A 15,099-nucleotide genomic window follows, 5' to 3' on the forward strand; every position below is an offset into this window, starting at 1 on the left:
TCTAGCTGTAACAACCCAGCAACCTTGTGGAAGTGATTGGAGAATGTGGAAGCTGATCGTTTTAGGCAGAAAAAAGATGATACAATATTGAACATTCAAGATTCTACACAGTCAACAGCTGAGTGCTTTTACTTAAAATCAGCACTAGTGATAAAAGTCCCAAATGAATGCAGAGTAGCTCTAACATCATTCCTTCAAAGAATAAGCTATTTCTGTCACACACATATTTTCTTTTATTCCATAATGCATTATATGAAAAAAGTGCCTTCTTAACTCAGCAGATTTGCTCTCTATCACAGCCAAATCTGCTGACTTAACAGCAACAATAAACTTTTTATTGCTTTAGAATCCTTTAGGGAGAATGTGCAAGATTCCATTTCCAAATTATGCATCAGACAGAACTGATTACTGAAGTCTAGGGAAGGACCAGATTCTGTGTAACTCGTACTTGCAGTAATACAGTTGAGCAGGTGTAACCAAGTGTGTCAGCACACACTCACCATGGTGGATTAAGATAGCACACATGAGGAGTTTGCTGGCCCCAGCTGCTTACCTGGCCCCTCTCCCAGTGGTGGTCACAGCTGGGAGGGCTCACTGGCTTGTGAATTAATTATAGAACCAATGCATTTTACAGACCACATTGCTAAAACAAATTGACATCAATTTGGCCTTAATCTGAGATCACATGTACGAATACCCAGAGGGTGCCATTTATTCTGCCTTGTCATTACTGAGGAAATGAGCAACAGTTTCCACCATCTTCAGCCCAATGCATTAAAAAATGAAATAAAAGATTGTGCCTCATGTTCAGAGGGTATTTAAGCTACATTGACACCTTTACAATTTTAAATGCCTACAAACACTTAAATTTCTTATGAAAGCATGTGTGATTTCTGTAAATGCCTACGTTATTATACATGCTGCCTGTAATATTTCTACAGTAATAATCATTACACCATATTAGAAGAGATTCCTTTGAAAATCTACACTATGGATTTTTATTATCTGTTTGCAACCACATTATTATATTAATAGCCATTAGCATAGAATTAAAGACTAGCAGGAAATATTTCAATGGATTTGAAAGTCAGAGGATAGGAGCCTAACAATGAAAATTTCCATGAAGAAAACCTATCAAAATGAAAAATTACTATAGAGAAATAGGGGAATCATAAAAATTTGTAAGGATGCTAGATAACACTTTAAACAGTGGCAGCTCTCATTAACCAAGACATAGCAGAATTTTCTTAATTTAATCAGGGATAATCTAAGCTACTAGATAAAGACTGAAAATGCACTAGGGGGCAGTGTTTTTTAACATTTTAGTGTTTTCCCCCAGAGCTGTGGGTTTCGAAACCAAGACTTTTGAGCTTCTTAACGATAAGCCTGTTGTTTCTAATCACATTTTTCCAATCTCTGAGACTAGCCCTTGAGCAGTTCAAACAGATGACTGAGCAAAAGTGGCTTCTGACCAATGCTAAAACATTTAAAACACATGGAAATATTTTTAAAGCAGTTATCACTTCCATATCAAAACAAAATCCTAATTTGACTTCATGGCTTCAAAGCACCTAATGCAGTAACTTGCACAGAGCTAAAGCAAGCAAACACTTTTGTGCATGAGGATGAATTTGTTACGATCATCCTGGTCGAAGCAGTTCATACAACCAACCTGCAGGGCAGTGCTGTAACATACGTATCTTCACATGTGCAACAGTTCTTGAGATTGTACATGGCGTTAAAGTAATTCTTCATAGTCTTGCAAACTGCTTCTGCAGAAAGCAATTTTGATTTTTTTCTGCTATTGTCACTAGATTTTTTTAAATTGAAGTTAAGAGTTTTCTTCTGCAATCTACCATATTTAGACCAGTACACACACAGCTTTTGTGCTACTGCTCTGTCACAGCTGAGGGTGAACAAAACACATTCCAAATTAATACAACTGCAGAATCACAGAGTCCTTAAATTGGAAGTCATTTGATGCAACTCTTTTCTGACATCTAACACCTCTTTTCTGACACCTAACTTTGGGTTGTTCAGGGTCCCATCTGGCTGAGTTTTAAAAATATCTGATGATGGAAATGCCACAATGTGGTCAAGTCATTCCAGTCTCATCACCTTCATAGTCAAAACTATTTTCCTTCTGTCCAGCTGAACCTTGCTGCAGTCTGTGACTGTTACTCCTGTCCTTTCTCTGTATATCTCTGAGTCTGGCTCTATCTTACCTATAAAGTTCCTTTAGGTAGCAGTAGACTGAATTACATTCCCTCCTTAGCCTTCTCTTCTCCATGGGGAACACACTCAGCTCCCTTAGACTCTCTTTCTCTGCCATATGCTGCACTCCCTGAATATCTCAGTGCTCATCTCCTAGATCCAGTTTGACAATGTGTCTCACACTGGGAAGGGGGAGAGGGGGGCAGGTCAAAACTAGACACAGTATTCCAGATGTGCCTCCCTGAACAATGAGCAGAGATAACCAAAGCTGGACATGGTTTTGCTAATGCAGTGGAACAGACTGTCACGCTGACTCCCATGTAACTTGCTGTTCATCAGGACCCCTAAAACCTTCCTCTGTTGCAATCCCTCCCCAAACAGATGGCATAGCCCCAGTTCTGTGGGTAATCTGCTCCATGTCCAATCCAGAACCTTGCCTTCAGATTTCAGACCTGCTTTTCCCCTCATCAAAGTCCTCTGCACAGCATGGCTTTTCTCAGTGTGCAGTGATAATGAACCTGTTGAGAGTGAGCACTTCATTGCATTGCCAAGGTTATTGCTGAAGATGGAAAATACAATTGGTCTCAGAGGTGCCTCCTGAAGAATACCACTTGCAAACAGCTAACTTTGAACACTGGCCCTTTGAATCTGATGGTCCAAACAGCTTTTTCTATCCATACTGCAGTCCACCCACTCAGCCTGTACGTCCCCAGTCAGACTACAAGGATGCCAAGGGAGAATTTGTTAAAAGCCTTGTTAAAGTCATAAAAGATATGCACAGCTCTCTCCTCATCCTCAGATGGAATCATCTCACCATAGAAGGAAAGCAGATTAAGTTGGGCATAATTTTCTCTTGGTAAATCCATGGTGGCTGCTCCCAGTCACCTTGTCATCCACGTGCCTGGAACTTGTATGTGCCTGGTTTACTTAAGTGATCCCTAACTTGATCCTTCTTTACAGTGGGTAGTATCTCTCTCCTTCAAACTCTCCTGATAAGCACACACCTTGACAGGAAATGTCAAGGCAAAGGCTGTTCTTTGCTACTTAGGCTCTTTGTCTGATTTTGCGTCAGGCCAACATTTTCTTTGATGTATCTGCAGAAGTCTTTCTTACTGCCTTCACGTTCTTCATCAGTTTCAATTCTAGATGATCTATGGCCTTCCCTAATTCAACTTTGCCTGCCCAGTCAATGCTTCCACAGTTCTCCAGTTGTAGCCCATCCTCAATTCCACTTTCCTTGCACTGCTTTTGGTGCTTAAGGCTGAAAGCCTCCCTACTTTGTTGCACACCAAAGTGGACCATTTACTTTGCAACAACATCTCCCCTGCTCTGTGATCTCACTTTATATTGACAATATTTCAGCCACAGCTAATGTCATTTGGAGAGTCAGAAGAATTCAACTAGCAGGAGAACATTTTGCTGCTGTGTGTTACAGCTCCACTAGATGGCTGATGGATTAGGATTGTAAAGTCTTTTGTAGAATTAATAAGCCTAAATTTTCTTGCAAGGGAAAGCTCTGAAATCCTCTGCTTAAAGGAATGGTGCTTCTGAGAGAAAGGGTCCACTCCACAAGAGAAGAACTAGACCTCCCGCTGCAGCTGCGCAAGCTGGAGGCAACAGAGGGAACACAAATAGTCTACATCCAAAATTTCAAATACACTATTCACTGCAAACTGCTTGCAGGCAAGAATGAGTTATGAAAACACCTTGTCTATTTTCATCAAATTATTATGAAATAACTTGGGGAAATATTCTGCTTGGCTCCACTAACTAGTCCATCTTTTTCTGGCTCAAAGGTGCTTAAATTCTAGTTGTGGAGCAAAACTACTGCATTTGAGCAAGTTCAGTGCCATATATATGTAGGCTCCTCTTCTACTTCAGGGTTTTAGAGGGGATACTAGTACAGAGTGAACTTATATGAGTTGCCAGCTGAGAAATTACTGAGCAGTTCTTCTCATGAGGTCACTCATATTGATTCAATTTATTCAATCCTCTCTGCATTTGGGAGAACAGGAGAGAGCATGGGGCAGCATTTCATTGTTCTGACACTAGTATCCTCCAACCTGAGGCATTCCTGGCATGACATTTTGTGGTACAAAAGGGCAGAATTTCAGTGGCAATGGGGACGTTAAGCTAAGAACCTATCTGAGAGGCCAAAGAACAGAACAAACAGATGACTCACCGTCCTGCATCAAACTTTACCTCTAAAACAAATTGACAGCAGATAAACATACCGCTTTTGCTTATAAAAACGTGTTTCGCATTACTAAGCTCCAATGCTACAGTGAATTATAGAAGTGCTTAGTTTCCTACATATGCATGGTTCCACTGAAATGAATGGTATTACTGGCAGGAAGTTACCTAATTTGAAATAATAGCACTAGTCAGAATCCCTAAAGTTACTAGTTTATGCATGCTTTTGCAGGCTGAACATCTACAGCAGCATTTTATCACTTGCTCTGAGCAGTTAATACTCTTGCAATGAAAATGTTATGTATGTACACATACAAAAAGTACAACTGACTATGAGAAACCAAGTACTGACAAAGTAGGAAAATTCAGGCTTATTCAATGTAGTGTCCTACCATTGCAACAATGTTCACTAATATTCTCACTAGTCAAATGAAATATGGAAGACTTTTACAGAAATATATAAGGCTTACTTGTGTTTTGTCATCTTTAGGTCATGGCAAAAATGGCTGAAAAACCTTGCATAGAATAAGTGCATAACTGCATGCTCCTTTCCCCCGATGTACAAATCCACAGGCATCCAGTAGTCTGCTAAGTCACTATTAAAGGGCCTGAAAAAACAAAATTACAGAAAAAATACAGTGTGGAAAGGAAAGACCAGTGCTACTAAAGTAGCTCATCATACTTGACTAGACAACTCTGTTTGCCAAGAGCAATACATATGAGACAAAACTTTCATTCTGCTATAATGTTTTACAAAGTGAAATGCTTATTCTAGACAAAAATTTAATTTCCACTGAGATGCAGATCCACAAAGAGACTATTTTCCTATATTTCAGGTGAGCAACTAAGACTTCACATATATTACCTGAGAAAGTGATAAAAAGATTTGCCTGCTCATTAAACGACTTTTTTTATAAATACCCTGTGGCTAGCCTTAAATTTTTTAGCATTTATCAGGTTTTATATACAAATATATTAGAGTGAAAGACCAAAGGCATGTCCACTCAAAAAATGTTGATTTTTTTAATCAGAGGTTTGCATTGTTGCCATTAGGGGGCAATGACACAGTTTAAGGCTGCAGAACCTTCCATTAGAGTCAGTTGGGTCACCGCACTCCAACTGAAGGAAGCTCGATGAAAAATGACAGTAAATTTGTCATTTACAGCATATTTATTATGTCGTTGGAGAGCACCTGCATGGTTTCCTAGCATTGCTTACTGCTTCATTACATATTGCCACGTCTCTTGTAATGGGCTCTCGCCTCAACAATACCATTTGTATAGAAGTTCTTCTCTATGACCCTGTTCTAACAACAAATCTACTTGTTTTGTCAGTCTGTCTAATTATTCCATCTGTCATTTTTGTAATAGCAACACGTTTTTCCTCACAGATCAGCCCAGAAGCAAATAATGGATCTGGGATTCATGTCTTTAGTGGAACAAATCAAAACTAACTTGTTCATAGCGTTCCAAAATCAGTAGAGTAATTCTTGCGAACTGCAGACCAGTGAAATATGGCTCATGGAAATGAAGGGTTTACATGTGCCTAGCTTAGCTAAAAAACCTAACTAAATAAATCAAATGCAGGTAGCAATTTATTGGAGCAGACCATATAAACATTCTCATTTCAATACAAACCAGATTTAGCTACACTAAGCTGTTACTTTGACAGCTGAATGTTACATCTGACTATTTCTTCTTCAACTTCTGGAAAAGTCCCTCTTGTCCACACACAAAAAAATATTTCAAACTGTCACTGGAGAGAAAGCAGTCTGCCTAACTCAGTAATAATAATATATTCATGCTATCTAGAGAATAATTAAGATTAGCATGAAATAATAGTGTTTGCAAAAGATTTGTCTTTAGTTTAACTAAACTAGTGCTGCCAATATAAAAAAAAAATTGGCCCAGCTATACTAAGTCACTGGCTCTGTTCTCAGACACTGCTCTGCACAATAAATAAAGAAATACTCGCCCAAACAGTCCTACATGTGGTATCAGTATTTTAAAATGCAACTCTTTTTTGTCTTCCACAGACTACTTAGTAGGGATGTTGCACTAATTCCTCTTTGGCAAAAACAGAGCTATCAAGCAGTGCTACTAAAGGCAGATTACAAAGCGGAAAAACAGATAAATAACTACATCTGCCTTCCCACACTCTCCAGCCACTAGTGAATAGCACATGAAAAATCTCCTTTCATTAATTTTGCAGGTAGTAGAAGTGCTGACACAGCAGGAGCTTGCTGTGATGCCACTTCACTTGAGGTCTGCTCCCAAGGAAGTAGGAAGAGTCACTGGAATTTGAAAGGAGAAAAATGAAGGTGCTGTTCTTGGCAGCTGGATGTTACACTGGACTATTCCTCTTCTCACCAGTGGAACAGCACTGGCTGTCCACACATGCTGAACTGCTCAGTGCATTGCCAGGGAGGATACACTCCATGTAACTTACCACAGTCTCAGATAGTCATGGCAGGTCGCCTGTTATTCCTGACGGAACCCTCCACTAAGGACTGTTTTCAGCTCCTCATCTGAATATTTCCTCTGTGCCCTGCCCCATATAATGTGCTTTTGTGCAAACTTCTGCCTCTTGCCCTGTAGTTCCTGTGCTTACACAGTACTGTCTACACATCCTGCCCTTGTACATCTCCTGGCATGGGAGCAACCAAATGTCACATTTTTAGACCAGCTCCTAGTCTATTGCCCTGGTTTTGGCTGTGATAGAGTTTATTTTCTTCCTACTAACTGGTACAGAGCTGTGCTTTGAATTCAGTATGAGAATAATGTTGATAACATACTGATGCATTGGTTGTTGCTCAGCAGTGCTTCCTCTAAGCCAAGGACTTCTCAGCATCCCATGCTCTATCAGTGAGCAGGTGGCAAAAGAAGCTGGGAGGAACCATGGCTAGGACAGCTAACCTGAACTGGCCAAAGGGATATTCCATACCATAGGCTGTCATGCCCAGTATATGAACTGGGGGAGTAGGCTGGGAGGCACTCATGGAAGGGCTAGGCATCAGTCAGCAGGTGGTGAGCAGTTGTATTGTGCATCACTTGTTTTTCTTGAGTTTTCTCTCTCTCTCCCTATGCTTTTTATTACAATATTTTACTTTGTTTCAATTACTAAACTGTTCTTATCCCAGCCCATGAGTTTTACTTTTTTTCTCCTCCTGATTCCTCCCCAGCCCACAGAGAGAGGGGGTGAGTGCGTCAGCAGCAGTGTAGTACTTAGATGCCAGCTGGGGCTAAGCCACAACATCTCCCCTGTGCTGTGCTCAAGCCAGGGGGCAGGCACATAATGAGGGCGGTGTGGGAGTTTACACCCTCATCCGTAAAGGCATTTAGAAACCCAAAGCACCGGAATATGTGGTCTCTTCCTTCCCTTCTTTTCTGTGCAGCAGGCTTGCCCCTGATGGCCCTGTTCCTGCAGCCCTCACCTGTCCGTGTTGTGAGGGTCAGTGTACCTCAGGTAGTACCAAGCAGAGTCAACAAATGTATCCATGGTATCGACTTCTCGCCGTGCTGCTGCCTTACACCTGAGCAAGAGAGAAGGAGAAAAGCTATTTTTAGGTAAGTGACAAGCTTGGAAAAAACCCGCCATATACAGTGGCCATAAAGACGTTTAGACTGAAAACTGAAGGGGTCTGAAACCGTCTGAAAAGTGACATGTTCAGAAAAATTCAACATCAACAACAGGGCGCACTCCTTCCCTCTCCCTCCCAAAACATACAAAATGCAAACCAAAAAGAAGCCTGAACACCCATCATATGCTGGCACTGCACTGGACAGCCCTCTTGATCATATGTTCCTGGAATTTTTTAGAATTGCCATTTTAAAGGAAACCAAGCACGGACAAGTGTACTCTGTCATAAAGTTAATGGGTACTGAATATATATCACACTAGTTAGGTGTCAGCAGACAAATAACTTTATAAACATTTAGCAGAAGGAGCAGGTGGTTGCCTCTCACTGCTTGTCTGTACAAAAAGGTCTTTGCAGATTCCATTTATTATCTCTAGAAAAGATTAACTTAGTTTAATTTTAGCTTTCACTGACATGTAGCAAACCTCTCCTAGACCTTGTAGCACAATTTTAATTTGTGATTATACAAATTGATTTTTGATTATAATTATATTGGCAGCTCTGAGAAAAAGTTTTAAAATGGATTTTAGATGCTCAAGTTACTTTCTGGTAATTTCTCCTTGAATATTAATTGTTTGCAGAAGCCAATAATCACATTTAATAAGCTTCCATTTGTTGTAAAGCAACCCTTCTAAAACTCTGACTGTTAAAACAATGGGATTATTCTAATGTCAATGAAACTTTGTAACCTGTGACACTCATATATAAATGCCATTTGGCTATATGTAAGAAATATAACCAGTTTATAATTGTATGTATGTGTGTAATAAGTATACATAATAAATGGGGACTGGCTATTTAATATTTTTCAATTGCATATTTAGTCTCCAATCAGGCCTGATAACTCAGCTGCAACATGTATCTGCCTGTCTGTCTGATACTTCAGCTTGGCTTGCCAAGGCAAGTTTAGAGAGAGCATCACCACTTAACATTTTTGTTCACTTTGTCTCTGCCCCTGGTCCTTCTCTACCAGCAAGTTCTTCTTTCAATGGGAATAGTGCAGTAAAGGAATTTTACTTCTAACTGCTTTTTAATGTAGAATAATAATTCTATTAAATTGTACATATAAGCAAAGACTTGGCCAATGTAAAAGAATACTGTATTGCATTGAAAAAGAATGGCTTTTCAGTCAAAAGCAAGAACACATTAATTGAACCATAATTATATCTGCTTCATGCCTCTGTGCTCTAAATGGACACGGCTCACTAACACAGAGACAGCATGGGCATCTTTCAAAGTTTATACAATTTATATCAATACTGTGATTACAAGCACAATACTGTAATCTCATTAGACAATCTTCAGACAACTAACACAATTACCTGGACTTGTATAACAATGAATAACTTGGGCATCTCTCCCATTTATGATTGCTAACATTATGGTCACTTAAATACTCAGACTGTCGTATCTTTCCATCTGGCTTTCCTTATTAATTCTAGATATTAAATGCAACTAATAAAACTAATAAAAAAGGCAGGGATGATGTAACTTCTCAGAGCAAGGAAAAGCAAGGATGACTATGCACACAAAAGCAATAGCTTAAAGGATTTGAAACTGTAGCAGACGTGGATGAGCAATACTAAAGATAGCTGTCAAATAGGTGAGAATTAAGAAGTCAAATAAAGGTGAGAATTTAAAAAAAAAGTGGATTTCAGCAAACTACCACATTTTAGGCTAAGAAAATAATCCTGTGTGCCTTCATTTCTGACTCAACGAATGCCCTTGACTAACTTCTAAGTAGGGCAGCCACAATAACTATACAGAAACCATAAGGATTTGCTATCTATCAGAAGTATATTACTGACTAGTAAATAACAAAATAATTTTGTAATTAAGGTTGTGGGGGAAGCTAAGAGTGCAGATAGTGACTTTGAGTCACATCAGGAAAATTTTTCCATTAAAATTAGAATTGTAGACCAAGGCATTTCTGGGGGTTTTACTAAACCTGTGTATCTTACTTAGTAAGGCTTCACTGCAAAAGTTGCACTTTAAAATACACTACTATCTGCAATTTCAATAGGCACATCTGAGAAGAAATTTTCTATGTAGAAACATGGGAGTAAAATGTCTGTTTCGCAAAAAATACATCTTATCAACAAAAGCCAAAATACATGTTCCCAGAAAACCATGAAACTGCTGTGCATAAGCTACATAATTAGAAATTAAAACCCTGCTGATATTCTACCTTTTAAATATTAAAATGAAGTTAGATGTTATGAATCTGCTGCATTATGAAGAGAGCCATATTGTCACTTTTATGTCTGATTCCCCTGCCTGGCAGCCTGGTAACATACTTCTCATTTGGTCAGTCTGTTAGCAGCAGCATTGCATTACACTGCTGATGAAAAACGTCTCTGGGACACCTCATGTTCTACCAGTTCCTTCAACAGAGTCTTTATGCAAATTTCAGTGTACAGAGTATCGAAGCAGCTCTCAAGATTACACAACTGATTTTCACAACATATCTTTCACTACTTAATTTAGGTTGTTTTATTTCTTAAAAAGCTGGACTACAAACAATAAGGCTTACAGCACTGACAAGATGCATATACTTACTATCTCCTTCAATCTGAATTACATGCTGTTATCTGTAATGTACAGTGCATGTAATTCTTCATGATCAAGATTTATATAGCCGAGGGAACTCTCTATTGTGGGACTATTGCAAGAAAATGAACACAATGTTCGTTTCCTTAACAAAAGGACATAATTTAATAATCATCATAAGCTTCATATGAACACTGGTGGTAAAAGATAATTAAAATAACTGTAGTAAATGAAGTGAGAAATACTGTTAAGAAATGGGAAGCAGGGAGAAAATCATTCAGTTTTTCCTTTTTCCTTTCCTCCAACTTAAAACCAATGAGTTTTGCTTCAGCTTGTTTATGAAAAAATAGCCGTAGGTGTTTGTGTTGCAAAAAAGGAGTTTTACAGAGTACACAGGAAAAAAATCCCTGTGCTGAGTCAGACTAAACATCATTCTGGAGTAGTAACCTGTCTTAGAGCAGTCAGTCGCCAACATTTAGGGGAACAGCCCAAGAAAGGGTCAGGTGCAAAGCGATCTCTCCCCGACTGCAGCAAATGCAGCACTGGCTTACCTTGGACAGGAACAGTTCACCCAGTCAAGAGCACTTTCTAAAGGAGAAGCTCCCTTTCCTGTGAAGGTGGTTACATTGGGCAACACCACCGGTAAGTCTTCATAAGGTACAGGAACAGTGCCACACGCCTGGCAGTGAATGACTGGAATAGGAGTTCCCCAGTACCTCTGTCGAGATATTAACCAGTCTCTTAATTTGTCACTTGTTAGGTCTCCACCTATTCTTTTATTTTTGGCCTGCTGAGTAATAGCTTTTAAAGCCTCCTGCCGAGTCATGCCAGTGATCTGATTGAGAAAAGGAAAAAAAAAAAAAAGAGAAGCAGAAGAAACAAAAATTTATCCTTGCTGTCAGTGAAAATGCAAGATCAGACAAAAAAAGTCATAAATGCAATTTCTGAGAGTCAAAGTTCATGAGCATTATAATAATTTTCCCCTTCCCACAGCTTAACATCCTCCTGTACAAGAGATTACTCATATACCAGCTACGCATTTGAGCCCTCGTGCTTAAAGGATAATATTCTTGATGGGCTGAATAGAATAAGGCTGAGAAAGCATCTTGTAGATGCCTTCAGCCTTTATTGGCAGATACTTGCATTTACTGCTCATATCTTTATCAGTTGCTGTATACCGAAACTCCCAGAGTTCTATTCCCAACATAAGGTAGAAACTGAGGAAATGCAAATGTTAAAACAGCTTGCTTTCTCCTGTGCTCATTTTAGGTTTTTCTGCTCTTGCTTTCACAAATACCTTAACCACTTAGATCCTACCTGGCATGTAAGAAAATATAAGCTTTGTGTCTGCTATCAAATACATTTTTTCAAGAGCTCTACCTAAAGATAAGATTTCTATGCCACTTGAGGTATATACGTTACCATAAAGGCTGAAACATTTCATTTCAGTGAATATGCGGAAAAAGGACTAATGTATCATTTAACTTGAAAATCTATTGAGAGAAATTTGGTAGTATAAGCTTGGCTTGATTCTAAAAAAAACCCCAAAAAAACCCCTTTAATCATACAAAGTATTTGGCACTCCTGAGAAAACAGATTTAGTTTGTATTGTTAAGTTGGAAAGGACTCCATACTTGTATACCCACCTCTGCAGAATTAATGACCTTCTCCAAACCATTTGGCAATGTCTCAATGACTTCAGTGAAAGAAATGCCCAGATTCTTAGCTACTGCAGCATCTTCTGCACTAGTACTAGGAATTCCTAGGAGGGATGAAAAAATAAATCAGTTCAGGAATTGACTAACATGGATATCAATCATCAGTTTCAGGAAAAAACATTTCATTTCTATGACACTCTCTTTATAATGACTTACGCTTGCCTGTAGGAGTTAAAGAAAAATATCTAAGAATAAAAATGTTTTCATATTCTTTGAGCAGTAAAATTCAAACAGCAATAATTACAAATGCATTTCTCAGTTCCTCTGTAATTCAAATGTTCATCAATGTACTACTGCTGAAAAGCCTGAAAATTTGATGGTTCTGAAAAAACTAAAAATGAAGCTACAAAATTTGGACAGAATCACAGAATTTTCAATACAGCTATGTTATCTAAATATATTTCAAAAATACAAATTTTAATTCTAAAAGCTAATATGACAATCAAAGAGTAAACTAACAGCTGAAATAGCCCTTCTGTTTCAATAGTAAATTCAATCTCTTTCTAATTTCATAGCTTATTAAAATGTACCACAACATAACTGTCTCTAACATTACTATCCCTTTAACTTATTATCAAAGCCATGATTTGTTTATAAACTAAGAAAAACTATTCAAATAACATCAATTTTCTATTCAGAATATAACCATTGAGAACACTTCTTACAGCTATTCAAGTAAATTGCAGAAGTCACAGTATTTAAGGCCCTTGCTGCTATCTTTCCTGCTGCATCTTATTATTTGTGACAGTCATCCATTTTAGTTCTAGTCTGGAGGATCACCTTTCACATTTATTAAACTCACCTTTATTATCACATGTATTCTGAAATAACATTGAGATACTAACAGATTTATTATTTCCACAGAGCTACATCTTCCTACATATTTTTCCCTTTCACTGATAATTTTATTATTCGTTTGAACAATCTTGCACAATTGCTGTCATCCTTAAAAAGCAAAGAACCTTATTCCGACAAGCCAATATCAATACTAAGTTGGTGAAAACTACAGACAAAAACTCTCATAATATTGGCTGAGCACATCAGAATTACTAACATACAAACTGCTTCACTTAAAACCGGTTTAACAATCCTCTTTGTTCAGGGAAAATGAAATGCCTGCTATACATTCACTCTGTCAACACGTGGAAGTTTGGAAGCAGATAACTAAAGAAAATCAAGCAAAACTCCTCTGTAATAAATAACTCCTTAACTAGCAAAATATGGAATCGCTATTTTATCTTTCCAGCAGATGCACACTCCTACCATTTCAAGGCTCTGTTACAAAATAATGTATGTATCTTAATTTGACAATGAGTCCTGTAGCCTGCAACAGGTGGCTTCACAATATGCTCTACAAACAGAAAAAAGCAGGTCCCACTTTTTGCTTTGCCTTCTTTTGAAAAGATGATGCTATTAATGTACATTGGCAAAGCTCAACAGCTGGCATCCAGAGCTTCCCAGGAAGAGCTGGGTTGTCTCCAACAGACATAAGACCAAGGTATGTGCCAGTGAGCAAGCTGGAAGCTTTTAAGGAAAAATAAGATTAGGTATCTCAGTTATTTGGCTTCTATCACATGAGGAAAGATTCTGTTTCTCAAAACCAAATTCATATCTAAAGTGTAAGATGCAGGCATGTTATAAGGAAGGTATGCAAGTAGATAATTTCCATTAGCCCTCTGAAGGTTGTCCAAGACATTTTTGCAGAGTCAGCTGGTTTTATTCAGCCCAGTTGTCCAAGAATAGCCAATTTAGGGAGTGGTGAAAGCAGCAGCACCAGGACAGGAAAGAAGTATCAGCAACAGGAAGGCAACAAAAGGGAGCTGAGGGATAAGGAAGGTACTGGGAAAAGGGATGAAGAGATAACTATTTCTTATTTGGACTGGCAGAGAACATTGGCTCCTCAATGCAGCTGAGATGAGACCATGGCAAGGCACAAGAGTAAACAAAAAGCTCAGTGGGTGTAGATTAAAACAGACACTGGTTTTAAAACTTAGTAATATTTCTAATTTTACTTATAAGGACAATCATTATATAAGCATATGTACTAAGCTGCCCAAGTTGGGGGACTGGGCTCCCTGTGCAGGAAAGGAGCCAGACAGGCAGCTTCACAGGACAATTTTGAGAACAGAAGCCCACTGCAGGCGATTCAGCATCCTTTAGCAATGCCCCTTCCCCGCCATTTCTGGATCCTCAACTCCAAATTAGGTACCTTAAATTATGGGAACACCTCCTTTAGAGATAAAGGATCCAAGATAACTGTCCAAGACTACCTGAAAATAATTATTACCTATCCTGAACTATTTTACTGGCCTCAACACAAATATTATCAGGTAAAAGTCAAACTTGGAAGCTTTGTACATTTACTGTCTGAAACATTTCTCTACAAGAATGCGCATAATTTATGTAAACATAAGACACAAAAAAGTGAGAAGTTAGGGTTGTTTGTCAAAAAATGGTACAGTTCTGTTTTGATTAAGGATGGTGAGAGACAGCCAAACACACAAGCATTGTGGATAATCAATCTTCTTAAGATATGCAGATCCTCAAATTTAGCTCATTAAATGCACTAATTTTATAATATTTCCATTTAAATTTATCATCCTGTAAGTCTCTTCCCCCAGACAGATTCCACACAGCTACTTTCCCCTTCCTTCTTCACTGATGAAGAACAGAATTACAAAGTCCAGGAGAGAGCATCTGTGTTCAAAGATTTATTGCAGCAGTACCTTGTGCCTCAACACGGCAACTGAAAACTATACTATTCCACTTACACATTAAATGTCACAT

General features: G+C 38.5%; 1 protein-coding gene across 2 annotated transcripts in view; it reads right to left on the reverse strand.

Moving 5' to 3' along the window:
- Nucleotides 1-15,099, reverse strand: part of LARS2 (leucyl-tRNA synthetase 2, mitochondrial) — an 88,977-nt gene that overhangs the window by 28,689 nt on the left and 45,189 nt on the right. For both annotated transcript variants that reach the window (XM_050318642.1, XM_050318634.1), the window contains exons 11-14: nt 12,241-12,356; nt 11,146-11,429; nt 7,841-7,939; nt 4,878-5,015 (exon numbers count right to left, since the gene is read on the reverse strand). In XM_050318642.1, the coding sequence (XP_050174599.1) occupies nt 4,878-5,015; nt 7,841-7,939; nt 11,146-11,429; nt 12,241-12,356 (637 nt within the window). The remainder of the gene's footprint in view (nt 1-4,877; nt 5,016-7,840; nt 7,940-11,145; nt 11,430-12,240; nt 12,357-15,099) is intronic.

Source organism: Myiozetetes cayanensis, unplaced genomic scaffold (assembly GCF_022539395.1).
Source record: "Myiozetetes cayanensis isolate MyiCay16 unplaced genomic scaffold, myiCay2020 scf1, whole genome shotgun sequence".
In the NCBI taxonomy this organism is placed as follows: Eukaryota; Metazoa; Chordata; class Aves; order Passeriformes; family Tyrannidae; genus Myiozetetes; species Myiozetetes cayanensis.